This window comes from Hyaena hyaena, unplaced genomic scaffold, assembly GCF_003009895.1.
Source record: "Hyaena hyaena isolate Hyena2069 unplaced genomic scaffold, ASM300989v1 scaffold_302, whole genome shotgun sequence".
Classification (NCBI taxonomy): Eukaryota; Metazoa; Chordata; class Mammalia; order Carnivora; family Hyaenidae; genus Hyaena; species Hyaena hyaena.
Genome location: NW_024080936.1, coordinates 360,462 through 377,417, shown reverse-complemented (window position 1 = coordinate 377,417; position 16,956 = coordinate 360,462). Strand labels below are relative to the sequence as shown.

At 63.5% G+C, this 16,956-nt stretch overlaps 2 protein-coding genes across 4 annotated transcripts in view; one reads left to right on the top strand and one right to left on the bottom strand.

The window, feature by feature from the left end:
* The window catches only part of PLPPR3 (phospholipid phosphatase related 3), a 14,777-nt gene extending 12,286 nt beyond the window's left edge, over positions 1-2,491 (top strand). Inside the window, exons 6-9 of the mRNA XM_039248185.1 lie at positions 63-258; positions 347-404; positions 484-657; positions 1,115-2,491. Coding sequence (XP_039104116.1) covers positions 63-258; positions 347-404; positions 484-657; positions 1,115-2,491 — 1,805 coding nt within the window. The remainder of the gene's footprint in view (positions 1-62; positions 259-346; positions 405-483; positions 658-1,114) is intronic.
* A 298-nt stretch (positions 2,492-2,789) lies between these two features.
* Positions 2,790-14,779, bottom strand: PTBP1 (polypyrimidine tract binding protein 1). 3 transcript variants are annotated; one of them, XM_039248038.1, is made up of 15 exons: positions 14,683-14,779; positions 11,904-11,934; positions 9,047-9,122; positions 8,717-8,889; positions 8,492-8,638; positions 8,220-8,390; positions 8,013-8,123; positions 7,759-7,933; positions 7,433-7,510; positions 6,580-6,728; positions 5,400-5,433; positions 4,874-4,966; positions 4,573-4,789; positions 4,411-4,488; positions 2,790-4,321 (listed from the first exon to the last, which is right to left on the bottom strand). In XM_039248038.1, exons 1-15 carry the CDS (start codon positions 14,688-14,690, stop codon positions 4,189-4,191), a joined length of 1,674 nt encoding a protein of 557 aa, XP_039103969.1. In that variant the 5' UTR covers positions 14,691-14,779; the 3' UTR covers positions 2,790-4,188. The 3 variants fall into 3 exon arrangements, with proteins under 3 accessions (XP_039103969.1, XP_039103971.1, XP_039103970.1); XM_039248040.1 differs by lacking the exon at positions 14,683-14,779 and adding an exon at positions 13,831-13,905; XM_039248039.1 differs by lacking the exon at positions 7,433-7,510.
* Between the last annotated feature and the right edge of the window lie 2,177 nt (positions 14,780-16,956).

Below are 16,956 nucleotides of genomic sequence, written 5' to 3'. Positions count from 1 at the left end.
GGGGGGTGGGGGCCCCCCCCCCCGGCTCCCAGCCCCCCGGCCCTGACCCCGCCGCCCCGCAGGCGTCCACGTGTTCGGCCTGTGTGCCACGGCGCTGGTGACCGACGTCATCCAGCTGGCCACGGGCTACCACGCACCCTTCTTCCTGACGGTCTGCAAGCCCAACTACACGCTGCTGGGCACGTCGTGTGAGGCCAACCCCTACATCACACAGGACATCTGCTCGGGCCGAGACGCCCATGCCATCCTGTCTGCGCGGTGAGCTGGCCCCCAGGCGCCCGCGGGGGGCGGGGTTCTGGGGCACGAGGGGCCCAGGCCGGCGGGGCTCACCTGACGCCTCTTACAGGAAGACCTTCCCGTCGCAGCACGCCACGCTGTCCGCCTTCGCCGCGGTCTACGTGTCGGTGAGTCCTGGCCCGCCCTGAGCACCCCCCCCAGCCGCCCGCGGAGCCTGCCGCTCTGACCCGCCCCGCCCGCCCCCAGATGTACTTCAACTCCGTCATCTCAGACGCCACCAAGCTGCTCAAGCCCATCCTGGTGTTCGGCTTCGCCATCGCGGCGGGCGTCTGCGGCCTCACCCAGATCACGCAGTACCGCAGCCACCCGGTGGACGTGTACGCCGGCTTCCTCATCGGCGCCGGCATCGCGGCCTACCTGGTAAGGGGGCGGGGGAGGCCCCCAGGGGGAAGCTCTGAGGGACGGAGGTTGCCCCAAGGGGAGGTTCTGGGGGGGAGGCCGACTGGCATGGGGGAGGCTGGCCCCGGGTCGGGGGAGGAGGTCCGACAGGGGGAGGCTGGCGGGGTGCGGGTAGAGGTCCGTCAGGGAAGGCCAGCCCCCGGTGAGGTCGGGGCAGGGTGTGGGGGGGTCCAGAGGGGGAGACCTGGCCCTGCCCTGAGGGGGGGGTCTGAGGAGTGTCCTCCCTCGGAACGCTGGAGTCAGGATCTCACGGGCTCAGACTTGCCAGGTGTGCAGAGCGTGAGCGGCCTGAGGGGGGTTTGCCCCACTGGGAAGCGAGCGGGGCTCCCCGCTCTGGTGGCGCAGGAAGGCCAGGCTCTCCGCTCACACGGCCTTGGCCTCGGCGAGCCCTGGTCTTCAGCGCCCCCCTCACCCTCAGGCCTGCCACGCGGTCGGCAACTTCCAGGCCCCGGCCGCAGAGAGGCCGGTGGCGCAGGCACCCGCCAAGGACGCGCTGCGGGCCCTGACGCAGCGGGGCCACGACTCCGTGTACCAGCAGAACAAGTCCGTGAGCACCGACGAGCTGGGGCCGCCCGGGCGGCTGGAAGGCGTGCCCCGGCCCGTGGCGCGGGAGAAGACCTCGCTGGGCAGCCTGAAGCGGGCCAGCGTGGACGTGGACTTGCTGGCCCCGCGCAGCCCCATGGGCAAGGAGAACATGGTCACCTTCAGCCACACGCTGCCCCGCGTCAGCACGCCCTCGCTCGACGACCCTGCCCGCCGCCACATGACCATCCACGTGCCGCTCGACGCCTCTCGCTCCAAGCAGCTCATCAGCGAGTGGAAACAGAAGTCGCTGGAGGGCCGCGGCCTCGGGCTGCCCGATGAGGCCAGCCCCGGGCACCTGCGGGCGCCTGCGGAGCCCATGGCGGAGGAGGAGGAGGAGGAGGAGGAAGAGGAGGAAGAGGAGGAGGAGGAAGAGGAGGAGGAGGAGGGTGAGGAGGGGGGGCCGGCCCCGCCCTCACTCTACCCCACCGTCCAGGCTCGGCCAGGGCTCGGGCCTCGGGTCATTCTCCCTCCGCGGGCAGGGCCGCAGCCGCTGGTGCACATTCCCGAGGAGGGGGCGCAGGCGGCAGGCGGCTTGTCCCCCAAGAGCAGCGCAGCCGTGCGGGCCAAGTGGCTCATGATGGCGGAGAAGAGCGGGGCGGCCGTGGCCGCGGCCTCCACCCAGCCCCGCGTGGCCAACCCGCCGAGGCTGCTGCAGGTGATCGCCATGTCCAAGGCGCCGGGCGGGCCCGGGCCCAAGGGGGCGGAGACTGCCTCATCCTCCAGCGCCAGCTCCGACTCCTCGCAGTACAGATCGCCTTCAGACCGCGACTCGGCCAGTATCGTCACCATCGACGCGCACGCGCCCCACCACCCCGTGGTCCACTTGTCCTCCGGTAACGGGCCGTGGGAGTGGAAGACGGCGGGGGGCACGGCCAAGGGGGCAGAGGGCGAGGGTGGCTACGAGCTGGGGGACCTGGCCCGTGGCTTCCGCGGTGGGCCCAAGCCGCCAGGTGTGTCCCCTGGCTCGTCCATCAGCGACGTGGACCAAGAGGAGCCGCGATTTGGGGCCGTGGCCACGGTGAACCTGGCCACGGGCGAGGGGCTGCCCCCGCTGGGCATGGCTGATGGGGCGCTGGGGCCGGGCAGCCGGGAGTCCACGCTGAGGCGCAAAGCTGGTGGCCTGGTGCTGGGCGAGCGGGAGGCTGCAGGCGAGGCAGAGGCCGAGAGCTACTACCGAAAGATGCAGGCTGCCCGAAGGTTCAAGGACTGAGGGGGGCGGGACGAAGGCGGGGACCGCTGGGGAGGGGGCGGGGGGGACAGGGGAAGCACTTCACGATCTGACAATAAAAGGTCATCACCCGCTGAGTCCTGGCTGAGTCACTGTGGTCCAGAACCCCCTACACAAGAGCCGGGGGGTGGGGCTGGCAACACCAGACCGCTTTCAGGGGTGGGAGCAGTGGCCTGTGGCCCCCCCCCCACCTCCCCCGCGCCGTCAGAAGTGAGAGGCTAAACTCGCACAGAGAAGGAAATAGCAGTGAAGACAAAGGCGGAATAAAAAGGGAATCGAGTGCAGGATGCAGAGACATTTATTCAAAGTCCAGCAGACTGGCCAGCTGCCCTCTACAATGTGAACAGGAAGAAAGAGCCTACAGAAAAGGTAGGAGTTGTAAAATCGCTTTAATTCGGTTCTCTCTGCATTACAAGCCTCCGGGGTGGGCAGTGGAATGCGCCTCACTCCCCGTCACAATACTGAGCCTGTAACTGCGGTTATCAAAATATACATCTGTGTCACCTTTATAAAAAACCACGTTTGCTGCCCCTCGTTTTACAACAGGTATAAAAAAATTATAAATATTTACACCCTTGTTCCACCCCAACACGGAAACTCGAGGGTCCAGGCCCGAGGCAGGGGGCTGGCTGGCACGGGGTCTGCTCGCAGGGGAGCCCCCCGGACCCGTGAGCGCAGGACGACCTGCGGGAGACAGTTAAGACTCGGGGCCGCTGTCCCACCTTCTGGGGCCCCAGCATTAGAGGCAGACAAAAAACAAAACTTTGGTCCAAAATTTGCAGGAGAAAGGAAACCCTGAAAGTTTAAGAGCGCGCGTCCCCTGGACAGGGAACAGGTTAGGCGTGAGTAAGGCATCTGGAGGCGGCGGGCGGGGCCCCCCGGAAGGGGCGGGGCCCCGGGGTCTGCCCTGCAACTTAATCACAAGGAATAAAATAAAAAAGGACAGTATGTAAAGGTCATACCACAAGAAGGAAATCGAGATTATACTCATACCATTTTTATCTTGCTATATAAAAAGTTACTTAAAACTATTTCTTTTGCATATAAATGAAAAAAGATTAGAATATTTGGTCAACTGGAAATATTGCTATAGGCACAGATGTCTGCAACTGCATCAAAGCGTAACAGAGATTACGGTGAAAACAGCTCCGAGCTGAAGGACGGGGCCGGTGCCCTCGGGGGTCTTGCCCGAGTCGGGGTCCCTGGGGGTGGGGAGAATCACACACTTGATTATACGGATCGGGGCGCCGGCCGGTCCCTGCAGCTCGCGGCCTCCCGCTGCACCAGGCACATGATCCCACGGGGAGGCCGCCCCCCTGCCCCGCCCCCGCGGCGAGGGCCCTGCCGGAGCAGCTGGTTTTAAGGCACAAGAAAGCCCAGTCGAGGTCCGGGCGCGCCCACCCCGCAGGGGCTGCAGAAGGCACGGGCTCGGGGGCTGGGGAGGGAGGGGGCCGCGCTGTCCACTGTCGCCAAGAGCCTGAGGCCGGCACCCCATCTCCCCAGGATGAGCAAGGTTAACTGGATTTAATTTTTTTTTTTAAAAACAGGTAAACTGATTTCTCTTTTAAAAAAATAAAATCTCTGGTCTTTTAAGGTCACTTCAGCTGCTTTTTAAAGTGGCTTTTCTCTGGAATGATGGAAGTTGCGGCCGGGCGCCAGCGGGCCTGTCCCTGGGGGCCCTAGATGGTGGACTTGGAGAAGGACACCCGCAGGTGGTGGTTCTCGCCCAGGTCGTGGTTGTGCAGGTCGATGAGCGCCTGGATGGCCTCCTCCACGGAGCCCATCTGGATCAGGGCCATCTTGCGGTCCTTCCTACGGGACACACAGGGCCAAAGGCGTTGGGGGGGCGGGGCCGGGGGGCGGGGCCGGGGCCCGGGGGGGGGGGGCGGGCCAGCACTCACTGGAAGAATTTGAACCCCTTGACGATGCCGCCGTTGCTGGAGAAGAGGATCTTGAGGTCGTCCTCGGACACAGAGGGCCTGCGGGGAGAGGGGGCGCTGGACGCGGTTCTCAGGGAGGCCCCGGGGTGCCCCAGGGAGGCCCCGCCCACGCCCGACACCTACGGGATGTTGGAGAGGTGCAGCGTGGCCGAGGGCGGGAAGATGTTCTGGAAGTTCTTGGAGCCGGGCTTCTTGAAGCGGTGCAGAGGCGAGTTGCCGTAGTCCTTGGTCAGGCCCTGGTCCTCCTGGCCCTCCCGGGGCAGCTGCACGTTCTGGTGCTTGGACAGCGTGATGCGCACCGGCTTCCCGTGCAGTTTGTGCCCGTTCAGGTGGCTCATGGCTGCGGAGGCAGGAAGCACGTGACCCCGGCCCCGCCCCGCGGCCCCCCCCCGCCCCCCCCGCAGTCCCTCCCCGGCCTCCTTACCCAGCTGCGCCTGGCTCCCGTCAGCCATCTGCACCAGAGCGTTCTCCTTCTTGTTGAACAAGATCTTCACCCGTTGTACGTCGCCGTACACGCCTTCAAGAGCGCAGGGACAGGGGTCCTGAGCCGCCTGGGGCCCCGCAGCCGCCTCCCCCACCAGCCCCCACGCCCCGCACACCCCTCACAGGGCTGGCTCTTCCCGAAGGTTTGCTTATTCTGCCTCTGGGCACCTGCGTCTAGTCACAGGGAACTATACCAGGAAGACTACCTTCAGCAGAGAAGTCATAAAATCCAGGAGAGGTCAATGCCAAGAACCAGCACTTTAGCATGCTACCGACACTCTAACTCTCCGAAAAGCATGCAGGGCAATAAACCATGCGACTACCGAGTCAGAATAAATACGCAAACCGAAGGCAAGCCACGTATGGAGGCAGAGTGCCCAACTGCAAACTCATAGTACATCTTAGGGCGTAAAAAATAACCTCAATTAAATGAAAACAAGGTAATAAAAGTGTGAATGATAACATACCGAAAAGAATAAAGAGGCTTTGGGGTGTGACTCTCTTTAGAGGACAGCAGAGCAAGGCAGCGAGGGACAGGGAAAGGGAGAGGTCAGGGGGCGAGTTGCCAATCGTCCACCACGAGGAGGCAGCCCCGCAGGCGTGCAGGTTGATGGATGATGAAGTTGTCAGGATGTTAATATTCAAGGGCAGGTTGGTTTCCGGAGAGCAGGGTTTGAGGGGGAATTTTGTTTTGTTTTTGTTTATTTATTTATGGTTTTGTTTTGTTTCAAGCAACAACAGGAAGCAGAAGTACCGTGCAGTCAGTTGGCAAAGAAATTCCGGATCAGGGCAAGAAAAAAAATTGGGAAAGGGGAAGGGGAGAAAAGAAAAAAAGTAGCAAAAAAACACAGGTCAGTAAATACATAAGAAATACGAGTGCTCCATCAGTCAAGATCTACACACATTACAAGTCACAGGGTCACCTCGCGAACACAGGCAGGAGAGCGCCCTTCCCCGCGGCGAGCAGGAGACAAGCGGCCAGGACCCCCCCGCGGCAGCCCGGCCCCGGGGGCCCTGGCCTCCTGCTCGCCGCGGCGGGCGGGCCTCGGAACAGCGCTCACACAAGCACAAGGCGGAGCGAGTCTGTTAGTTGGAGGCCTCGCCAGGGTCCGGCCGCCTGGGGCCGGGAAGTCGCAGGAGCGGCAGACAGAGGAGAGAACAGTCTGAAATGCCCGTTAACTGGTCGTCTTTCCCGAGTTAAAGACCGTGAACCCTTCCAGCTCACCCGAGCTCTCTGTGAGCCAAACTCTGCCACCCGGACGGACACGGGTTTGTTTTGCCATCCCAGGGACCTCAGCCGCAGGGCAGCGTGACCCAGACAGAGGTGCCCGGCAGGCGTCCGGTGCCTCGTTTAGCTAGAAATTTTAAGGGCTGCTTTCACATATCAAAGCATATCTCGACTCTGCGTATTACGGAATCAGAGACGTAAACTGAGGCATAAAGGAGAACGAGAGAATGCCGAGGGCTGTGGAGGCGGCGGCAGTGAGCGGATCGGCACAGAGGGGCACCACGACCCGAGGAGGGGGGACCCCGGCGCCTGGGGCCACACAAGAGCTCAGCCCGCTGCCCTCTGCACTGAGACCCGCTGACTGTAACTGCCCCGCTCGTGCTTCTGGGAACGACAACCTGGAAGGAAGAGGCACGTACCTCGGGGTTGAGGTTGCTGACCAGCAGGACAGAGTTTCCTGCCCCGGCCAGGCCTGGGATGGCGATCCGGCCCGCCGCCGCCGCTGCCGCCGCCGCCGATGGGATGGCCAGAGGAGCCAGGGCCCCATGCACGTTAGGAACAGAGAGGCCTGAAGACGGAAGGGCGGTCAGGACGTGAGCAGCAGCGCCCGGGCTTCTGCTGAGAGGCGAGCACGGATCCTGCCCATCCTCACGCAGGAGGCGGCCGAGGCCACGCTCGGCGCGGTGCCCACGGTGTGGGCCTGCTGGCTCCTCCTTCCTCTCCTCGCGGCACACAGTGCCGGGGTCAGGCCCGACTACACGCGCCACACAGCACAGAGAAGCTCCACATGGCGGGTGCAGAATCGAGCCCCGGGCGGGCCGTGCGTGCGTGCGTGCATGCAGGCGCCCGTCACCATGCAGACGACACCCGGGTGGGACGCAGCAGGCCCGTGCCTGTCAGGAGGGCTGGCCGGCCCCCCGGGAGGGACGCTCCGGTGTGCCCCCCCCCCCGGCTCGTGCCGCTCTGCTCACCAGGCCACTTAAATTCATCTCCCAGGGACACGTCCCTCCAACCACCGTGCGCGCTCGTCCTCGCCCGGGAGGTGCTTTAAGGGAACCAGACCAGAGACTGCGGGGTCAGCGGGTCCTCTGAACGGCCCTGTCCTAAGATTGCCCTGTCCAGGCTCCTCGGGGAACCCAGAGCCCCGGACCCAGGGAGGCGGGCCTCCCCCGAGACTGCGCCCACGTCAGCTGCCCGTGGAAGCAGAGCTACTGGAAAGGTGTGTGGGCATGCACAATCGACGGTGGGGACCAAGGTCAAGTGTTTGAGTACCTGCAGCTTGAGGAATTGCAAAGGTGGGAGGGAAACCAGCTCCTGCATACGGAGAGGCTGACATTATACCAGGTGCACCTAGAAACAAAGAGACACTAATCATCGCACCCACCGCCTCCGCCGCGAGCAAGGGCTGTGTGTCCGCGACCCCACGCCCAGCGGGCGGTCTGGGCCGGGCGCCGTGCTGGCCGTCTAAGGAGCAACAGGCACCAACCTCCCTGGGCGCAGAGTCGGCGTCACGGGGTGCCTGGGGCACTGACACTGAGCTACACATCCTCGCCTCCCATGGCACACGGTGGTCCTGGGCACCTTGCCGGGCGTCTTACCGAAGGCAGCAGCCATGGTCTGGTCCAGCGAGGGCTGGCTGTCCCCAGACGGCAGGTCGGGGCGCGTGTAGTCACGACTCTTATCGTTGTTGTACTTGACGTTGAGGCTGGTGAGCTTGGAGAAGTCGATGCGGAGAGTACAACAGGCATTGTAGATGTTCTGCCCATCCAGTGACTGCAGGGAGACGGGCCATGAGGCGCGGGGGATGGGGGGCGGAGGGCGGGCCAAGCAGCCATCCTGGGGACCCACTCACCAGCTTGGCGTGCTGGGCGCTCACGGGGTCAGCGTACTGCAGCAGCGCTTGAAACTGGTTATTCTTGGTAAACGTGATGATTTTCAGAACCGTGCCAAACTTGGAGAAGATCTGCAAGAGAAGGAGCAGTTCTGACCTCTGCCCGGGGAGCCCCGCGGTCTGCGCCGGGATGTGGGGGTCCGCATGCCCTCCTCCGGCCCCCCTCACCTGGTGCAGCACATCCAAAGTCACCGGGTAGAAAAGATTCTCCACGATGATCCGGAGCACCGGGCTCTGGCCTGCCATGGCCATCCCAGCGTCCACTGCGGCAGCCGAGGCGGCCAGGGCCAAGTTTCCTGACTGCACCGAGTTCACCGCCTGCAATGCTGCCTGGGCCCGCTGTGGGGGCGGGGAGGGGGGAGGTTATGGCCACGAGTCCCACGCCACCTGCTCCTTTCTCACCAGACTCCACCCACCGCGCCCCAAGCCCAGACACGCACCGCCTGGTTGGGGGAGCTGTCCGTCTTGAGTTCTTTGTGGTTGGAGAACTGGATGTAGATGGGTTGGCCGCGCAGCACGGGCGTCACGGAGGTGTAGTAGTTCACCATGGTGTTGGCGGCCTCCTCGGTGTTCATCTCGATGAAAGCCTGGCAGGACGGGAGCGTGAGCCGGGTCCGGATCCGAGCCTTCCCGGGAAGGGGACGTGCAAGACTAAGAGCAAGTACCTGATTTTTCCCTTTCAGCATCAGGAGGTTGGTGACCTTCCCAAAGGGCAGACCCAGGGAAATGACCTCGCCCTCGGTGACGTCGCTCGGGAGCTTGCGGATGTGGATCACTCTGGAGGGCACACCTGCACTCCTGTTGTCACCCTTGAACTTCTTACTGTCGTTCCCATTTGCTGGAAAAGGAGCGGTTTGTAGGGCGTAAAGCACCGTCTACGCTCCTGAGAAGCCCTCTCCCCCCAGAAGCAGCTTCCTCCATGGCCCTGGGAGGCCACCAGCAGGTGTCCCCTGCCCACCCGCAGCCAGGGCACAGGGGGCTGCACGCAGAATTACCTGCAGAGGCTGAGTTGCTGCTCATGATAAAGGGTCCGTTAGTGACACAGGCAGAGAAAAGCTCGTCGGATCCCCGCTGGAAGAGACAGGGGGTGTGTGGAGCAGAGCGGGAGACCGGACATCCTTCTCAGGACCCCTGGGTCCACCCCTCCTGTGCAATATGGCCCTAAGAAAGACCACACCCCAAACCAGCCATCTCCCCCCCCCAAACCCTAATCCCAGGGCACATTGCTCCTTTCCAAGGCAGGGGCGGGGGACCCGCTCCCTGTGGTGGATTCACGCGTCCTGTCCGTCCCACGCTCTGCAGGACCTTCCTGCACAGACAGGGCCTCGTGCCAACGGCCACAGGGGGCGGAGCCCGGCCCTGCTCCGTCCTACACAGCTGGGCTGTAAGCCTGCCCACGTCAAGACCGTGGGACCATCTTCGACGGCCACAGGGCCGTTGGCAGCCAAGGAACAAAGCCCCCTTGTGGCGCCACAGCCGGTTGCTGAGCCACAGGGGCCTGTGGCCTGTTTTCCAGGCGTCGGAGGAAACCTGAGCCCTGCTCTAGTCGCTCACTCAGAAACACTACCTCCCTCCGCGCAGTGGGCGTCACTGTGCAATGAGGGGCGGGGACCCCGGTGCCCTGGGACTTGTGGCCTGCGCTCCCTTGCCACACGCTGGTCAACCCCCCAGAACCATGTTAGACCGACCCTGGGCCTAGAAAGCAGGAGGTGTCCCTCCTGCCGGGTGAGGCCCGAGGACAGAAGCAGCACATACGAGGCGAGGGACCCCACAGCCCCAGGCCCCACGCTCTCGGGCTTCAGAACGGAGTCACCAGGAACCACGAGTGACTCCTCAGTCTCTGGACTCAGGGTCTCGAGGCCTCAGCCGCCCCAGGACAGGAACAGGAAAGCCCAGCCCACCTGGGCCTCCAGGGCCTCCCGCTTTCTCCACATGGCTCTGCCTGCCTCAAGGACACCTTATCTTCACTCCACTCTAAACAGCCTGTGAACGCACGAGCCTAGCGCCCGGCGCCCTCAAACCCTCCAGAACCTCCATGCCCAGCAGCCAATAACAACAGCTAAAGGAAACTGGAGGCTTAGAAATCGCCCTTTGGGATAGGAAGCGGCTGCCCCGGCTGGCCTGTCCCCAAACCCATGCCCCAGGACGGGCAGACACCTGCACAGGCCCCCACGGCCAGGAGCCCTGAAGTCCGGTGGCGCGGGGGCAAGTGCCCACAGAGTCGAGAGGGGACCCGCTCGGCTCCTCCGTGGGGACCTCTGGAAGGGCAACGAATAGTCAGGCCTGCTCCTGGGCCGCGGCCGTACACGATGGAAGGGAAGCGTTAAGAACCACCAACCAGTTGCACCCTGTCATGAGTCAAGGTGGCCAAGGAAAAGGCCCTCATGAGTCCCCAGGGCATGTCTGTCCAGATCCCACCCGCCTGGGCCACAGGACAGCCCCTTCCGGCCTCGGGACTCCCGGGCCCTGACCTGCCCCCACCCGCCAGCCACACCACCACCACTAGGGTGTGCTGGCCCCTGCCGAGGCCCAGCAGCGGGCAGGACCGGGAAGTCCGCCAGTGGCCTCCTGCCCCCCCTGCGTCTCTGGACAACATGCTCACTCGCCTTCCTGCACTCCACCGGCCTCCCAGGACACAGACCCCCCCCACCCCCACGCTACACGGGACACACACGGATCCCTAGCCTGAGAGCGCTGGACATTTCACAGGGCAGAACCTCGGGCATCAGAACACCCACAGGCCTGTGACCAGTGGGCCCACCGCCATCACGCAGGAGCTTCTGTCTGAAGGGGGGGGGGGTCCTGGAAGCACGGGTCCCCAGGGACTATGATGGCCAGGAGGAGACCTGAGTCGCTCCGGCTGGGAAACGGCTCCCACGGTGAGGGGGAGGGTTACTTGCAATCCGCACATTTTCTGTGACTGTTACAAATGCCTCAGATGAAAGTCCCTCTCCCCTCTCACCACCTAACAAACAGGTTTTATCTGCAGGAAGATCAGGACGGGCAGCGTGTGAAGACAAGAATCCACTTGGGAAAAGTGAAACCCAGCCCGGGCACCACGGCCGACTGACCAGAAACCAGCTGGCTGCTTGCTTGGGTCACCTGAGCCACCTGCAGGGAGCCCAGGAGCCATGGCCGGAGGAGGGGGATCCCCCCCCCGTCCCAGCCCCAGTCCAGTCGGTCACCAGCTGACCGGCAGCGCTTGCCACCAGGCCCAGGATCCCCCACCGGCCACCTCCGTGCCGCGCCCACGCCTGGCCTGCAGCCGGGAGGGAGCACCTGGCCCCCACCTCCTGTGGGGCAGCTCTGTGCTACCACGTTCACCTTTCTCACCGACACTCAGAACAGCTTCCATATAGAAGGGACGCGGCCACCTCACCTTCCCTCACCTCAGAAACATTAAACTTCCTCAAAACATAACTATCCAAACCATAGCACTCTCAAAAATAGCCCCAAACTGTCCCAGAGCCCCTATGCGCCCTCCAATCTCACCACCCACTCCACCAAGTGCTTTGGACACAACCAGATTTTGACTTTTCTCACATCAAACCAAGAGCACTCAGAGCTTTCTGACGGGGCGTTTGCGCCACTGCACGTCCCACTTAAACTGTGAGCTGTAAAGGCAGGACTCTCACCCGCTCTCAATTTCAGGGCAGGTGCATTTCAAGGCCAAAGGTGCATTGGTGTGTTTTCTACTGAGGGACCAGTGAGACCACGAGGATCAAAACGCAGTCTGGACCAGCCTTGAGGCTGCTGGGCAGAGGACAGGGCCCAGAGGTGGCATGGGGGCTTGTGGCACGGCGGACAGCCCAGGCCATCAGTGCAAACTCAGGCTGAGCCAGAAGTACCTACCTTTGTACCAACTGCTATGTCTGGGACGATGCTGTGGAGAGAAAGAAAAGAGCGTTAGCCAGGTGTGTGGCCGGTGTCCGACGGTAGGAAAGACCATCCCTGTCCTAGGGGTGGGGAGCCCACAGCCACTGCCACTAGGGTGTTAGGAGGTCCCCGTGGCTACCAGTGTGGCTCGCTGCAGACCACACAGCCCCCCTCCCCGCTAGACCCCTTCAAGCAGGGAAGTGAACGTCCATCTTAATTCTCAACTTGAAAAGGAGCCACCATTGTCTTCCAGCTCCGTCCCTCCCAGCAGGACCCCAGGCCCCGCCTCCGGACCTGTCCAAGGACAAAGACACCCCCTTCAAAAGCCCCAAGAGGGATCCCTGACGTTGTTATTGAGGTTCAAGTACTGTTGTCTGCTTTCTAAGCAGTGGAAGCACTTAGGGAGCATTTGAGTAGGAACGGAAGCCAGCGGGAAGGCAGCTCTCAGACCCCGGGGTCAGAGCTTCGACTCCAGGGGAAAGACTAGGGGACTCCACGTCACGGCATGAAAGGCTCCCCAGGAAGGTGGCAGCTCAACTTGAGTGCTCAGATAAAATTAACACAAGTTACTTATCAACTTGGCTCTGCGTGACTGGACTTTCTCCCCGCCTCAGGGGTGCTGGAGGAAGGCGCGAGAAAAGCAGGATTACCTGAGGGTCCCCACAGCCCTGTGCGTCTCAACTCGGTGCCAGCTCCTAGTACGGCTCTGCAAAGCCCTCCAAGGTCTGGTGCCCGACAACCGAGAACCAGCCAGGTCCTAAGTGACTCATGGAACATCCATCCAGGAAGGGAACGGAGTCAGCAACGCCCCCCACTGGGCCACCCGCCTGCCCCGTGGACTAAGCCACCGCATCGTCACACAACGGCCGGTCACCTGGCCGAAGACAGGTGATCCGGGACCAGGTGGCAGGCCCTGGAGCAGCCACACGCACCCCTGGCCTGGACAAAGGCCAACTTCCCTATTGAGATCTGGGAGCCCCCGGGTCCTGCTTCCGGGAGGCAAACTCACGGGACCCAAATCCTGGGTGTCGTGACCCCAAAGCACCAGCGTAGTGCTGCTGCCTGCGGTCCCTCGCCAGCTCTCTTGCCCTCAATCCTCAATCCCCTCGCGGCAGGGCCTTTACCTCCTCACGGCAAAAAAACAAACAAAAACCAACAAAAAAAACCCAATCTCACCCACCGACAGCAACACGTTCTTAAAAATTTACGAGCCAAGAAAAAAACTTCCCAGAAAAACCAGAAGAATGAAAAGCACGCAGCTTCCCTGCCGCTAACCCGCGACTCGGGGCCTGCTGGTCCCGGGGAGAGCCTCCCACGGAAGTGTTTCCCGGAGGTCCGCCTTTCCCCGTTCGGGAAACCGAGCCGAACCGGCACGCGGGCCTCGGAGCGCCGTTTCCGGAACTCCAGACCGCGACCTCAGCGGGGAACGCTTCCACAACGGCCTCTCCGGCGCTCGCTGGNGGTGCGGGGGGGGGGGGGGGGGCCTGTGCCAGGCCTGCACTTGGGTGGACGCCTGTGGCAGCTGCCCCCACCCCGCCTGGCTGATCGGGGGGGGGGGGGGGGGGGGGGGGGGGGGGGGGGGAGGCACGTCCTGGCCAGAACGGAGGGCGGACCACGAGGAGATCATGCCCATTACGCCGCGGCAATCTTTCTAAGAGGCTCCATTCGATTCCGCCTGAAACCTATCATTTCAAGCCCGAGGCACACGAGGCACGTGACCCTCCAGGCATTTTTTAACCACCCCGCCCCGAGGGTCAGACGGCGAGGAAGAAGGGCTCGAAGACCACTATCAGAAAGACAGAACTCTTGGGGATCCTCGAACTTTAATAAAATGAGCACCTCTCCCTCGCCCGCAGGAACACGAAAAACGGTGCCCCCGACACGCGGGACGGAAGACACTCACTTTAAAGCGAGCTTCTTTTTCCGCAGGTCCTGGCATCTCCCCCTCCCCCAGGCCAGAAACCTAACATCGGAGACCAGGCATTGGCGCTGCGGGCAGGCCCGGTCTCCGCGGCCCTCAGCCTCAGGGTTTCCGCGGCCCCCCGGCTGGGGCGCCCCGCAGGCGGGAACAAAGGGGGGCAGACGGGCCCCTCCCCGGCCCCCGGCTCGGGCGCGCGGCCATCCTTTGTGGGTAGCCGGGGAGGGGCCGGGCGGCCGGCGGGGGCGGAGGAGGGCCCGCGCCCTTCCGGGCAGGAGGGCGGCGTCTCCGCGCCGCGCCTCGGCCCGCGGCGTGGGGGGGCGAGGGCAGAGTCCAAGCGGCGGGAAACACCGCGCACGCGCAGAGCCCGACAGGGGCGCGAATAGCTGCGCACGCAAACGCGGGGGCTCGACGGGGAGCGGGAAGGGCCACACGGGGCGCGCGCAGGGGGGTACGGGGAGCTGGAAGGTTCACACGGGGCTCGCGACACTGGCGCGTGCGCGCGAGGCACGGACGGGAAGCGGGAAGGGCCGCGCGACTGCCGCGTGCGTTCGGGGCGAGGCGCGCGGAGGCCGGAAATGAGCGGGGAGCGAGGCCTGGACCCCCCTTCTAAGCCCAGGAGGCACTGCCCGCCTGACGCCCCCCTTCCCCAATCCCGGCAGCCTGCCCCGCGCCCGCACCCCAGGCCCCGGGAGGGGAGGGACCCCGGAGGCGCCCGCGAACCCCGGCGGAGGCGGAGCGACGCACGGGCCGCGGCCCCGAGGAGACCCGGGGGGCGGCGAGGGGAAAGCTGGAGAGCCAGGAGGTCGTCGGGTACCGCGTAGAAGCAATACTCACCCGTCCATTGCACACAGAAGAGACCCGCAGGGGACGGAGTGGAGGCGCCGGAATAGCAGGAACCGACCCAACGGCTCCGAGTTATAGACTCACAAAATGGCGGAGACGCCCGAACACGTCCCCCGCGCGCTCTGCCTATTGGCTCCCGCCACGGGGAGGGGGCGGGGCGGGCGCCGCAGGGCCCTGCCACCGCCTCCCAATGGCTAGGAGGACACTTTAGGGGTGGAGCCAAGAGGAATGGCAGACGCCCATTGGAGAAAGTGGCCGTCCGTCGGGGCTCGAGACGGAAACGACCCGTGGAGACGGGGGAGGGGAGAAAAGGCGGGATCATGTCACAGAGTTTGAGCCAGTAAGCGAGCTGCGCTCCTGCGTGAGGCTTTGCGGGAGAAGCCATCTTGAGAGTGGGTACGTGGCGAGTCCGGCGGCGGGAAGCGTGCTTTCTACCAGGCTGCCGCCATCTTGCAAACGGGCAGGGGCCGTCCCTGGGCGTGAGGGTAGAGGGAGCTGCGTCGCCATCTTGGAGTCGGGCAGAGAACCTACGGGGCTCCATCTTGCTTTCGGGCACGTGTACGAAAAGCCTGATTGAAAAGGAGTCCCTACTCTTAGGTTAGCACGCGGCGAGGTGAAGGCCGCTTAACGCGTCCCGGACCAGCCGGGGCTCCGTGTCCACCGCTGACCTCCGAGCATGCGGTCATCCTTTGCTCACCCCCAGAGCAGCGAAGCCCGACGGCAGCCCTGTGCCCAAGCTGCAGGAATGGGGAAACTGAGGTCCGCGGAGCAAGGCAGCCCCTGCCCACCGGAGATCAGACCCTGAAGCACGCAGCACAATCCCGCTGCCATGGGGCATCCAGGCAGGGGAGCATCTCCATCTCAGCAGCCAAAGAACATCCCAAACATTTTTCCGAGATGATGGCAAGAATTGTACAAGGGTTGTGGGTGACAGGGGTAACCCTTAGGTCAGCGGGGTCGGGAGCCGAGAGGGAAGCACTCAGGAGACCCTCCACGTGGTGGGCTTGGTGCGGTTCCTGACGCTGAGTGGATGCTCAGTAGGTGGAGGACATCGTTGTAGTGACTGCTCTCCACGCATGCTAAGAAAGGGGTCTTCAGAGTGGCGGGCGACTAAAGAGAGAAAATGACATTAGTTAGGTCTGGCCAGCAAGCAGCAGGGCTGGCAGTTGGGGGACAGTGCCAGCTCCAGGCCCGCGGCCCGGCGCCCTCCCGGGCGCCAATGCCAGAGAGCTGCCGCGCGTTTCCACGGAGGCCTCCCGTCCCCCCGCTCGCAAGGCCATCTGGAGCCGCAGAGCGGCTAATCAGGAATGTCCCGGTGGATTCAGGAGAATCTCTGACACATTCCGTGGATTTGCTCGTCCGGGACTGCCATTTGAGCTGTGCTTTGGGTACCACAGGGCCACCTGCTCACCTTCTTTCTTTGGAGGACGGGTGCCAAGGATGCCCCCCGCCACTCGACGGCAGTGGGGAGGGAGGAAGACGTGGGAGTGTCACAGCCCAGGGGGAGAAGAGGGCAGCTGACACTGGTGGAGTGTCTACACAGTCAGAATTGTGTTAAAACCCAGTTCCCATCACAGCCCTCCCGGGGTCCTGCTTTGCATAGGGTGGCCGGCTCTTGCACCCCCAGCCACCTGTCTGGTTCTGACCTAATTCTCACAGGCTTCCAGTGTATGGCTTTTCCCTTCTGGAGACTCCTCCCTAAATGACACTACTCCCTCCTCACACCCGTGCCCCAGGGCCTTTGCCAAGGCCCCTCATCAGAACAGTTTCCTCAACGTCTTCTGAGATGGCTGAAGGTAATGTCCTTCCGTTCCACCGTGCGCTGGAGCTCCTTGAAATAAATTCGAATTCAGGTAAGGTAGAAAACGCTAGCAAGGCGGCCAAGAGGCCACTGAGGGAGGTGTCTGTGGCTGAGATGAGGCCCCTGCTGTCTCAGGCCAGCCCTTGAGTCCTGCCGGATGCTGGAAGGGGACAGCGCACGGGTGCGGGAGACGGGGCCAGAGGCTCTGATGAGAGCCACACTGATTCCCACACTTGGGATTACGCAAGGGGGGAGGCCTGCAACACGCGTGTCTTCCCCTGACCCCAGAGCCCCCAGCGTGTATGAATCAGCCGCTTGGCGACGGGGCCCGGGGCCCGGGCCCCGGGGAGGCTCTGGGGGCACCCAGCACGTGGTCAGGAGCAGGCCGGCCTCCTCTCTTGTACATTTGCTGCCCTTTCTCCCATCCCAGCCTTGCCTGCCAGCTGCTTCCTCATTAATGATTT

What these genes read in the sequence shown, in the direction of transcription:
- PTBP1 (XM_039248038.1), bottom strand. An exon ending in ACAGCTCCCCCAACCAGGCG is followed by an intron (nt 8,391 to 8,491) that starts GTGCGTGTCTGG and finishes CCGCCCCCACAG; the next exon opens with CGGGCCCAGGCAGCATTGCA. An exon ending in AAGCCTCTTTATTCTTTTCG is followed by an intron (nt 4,967 to 5,399) that starts GTATGTTATCAT and finishes GCGCTCTTGAAG; the next exon opens with GCGTGTACGGCGACGTACAA.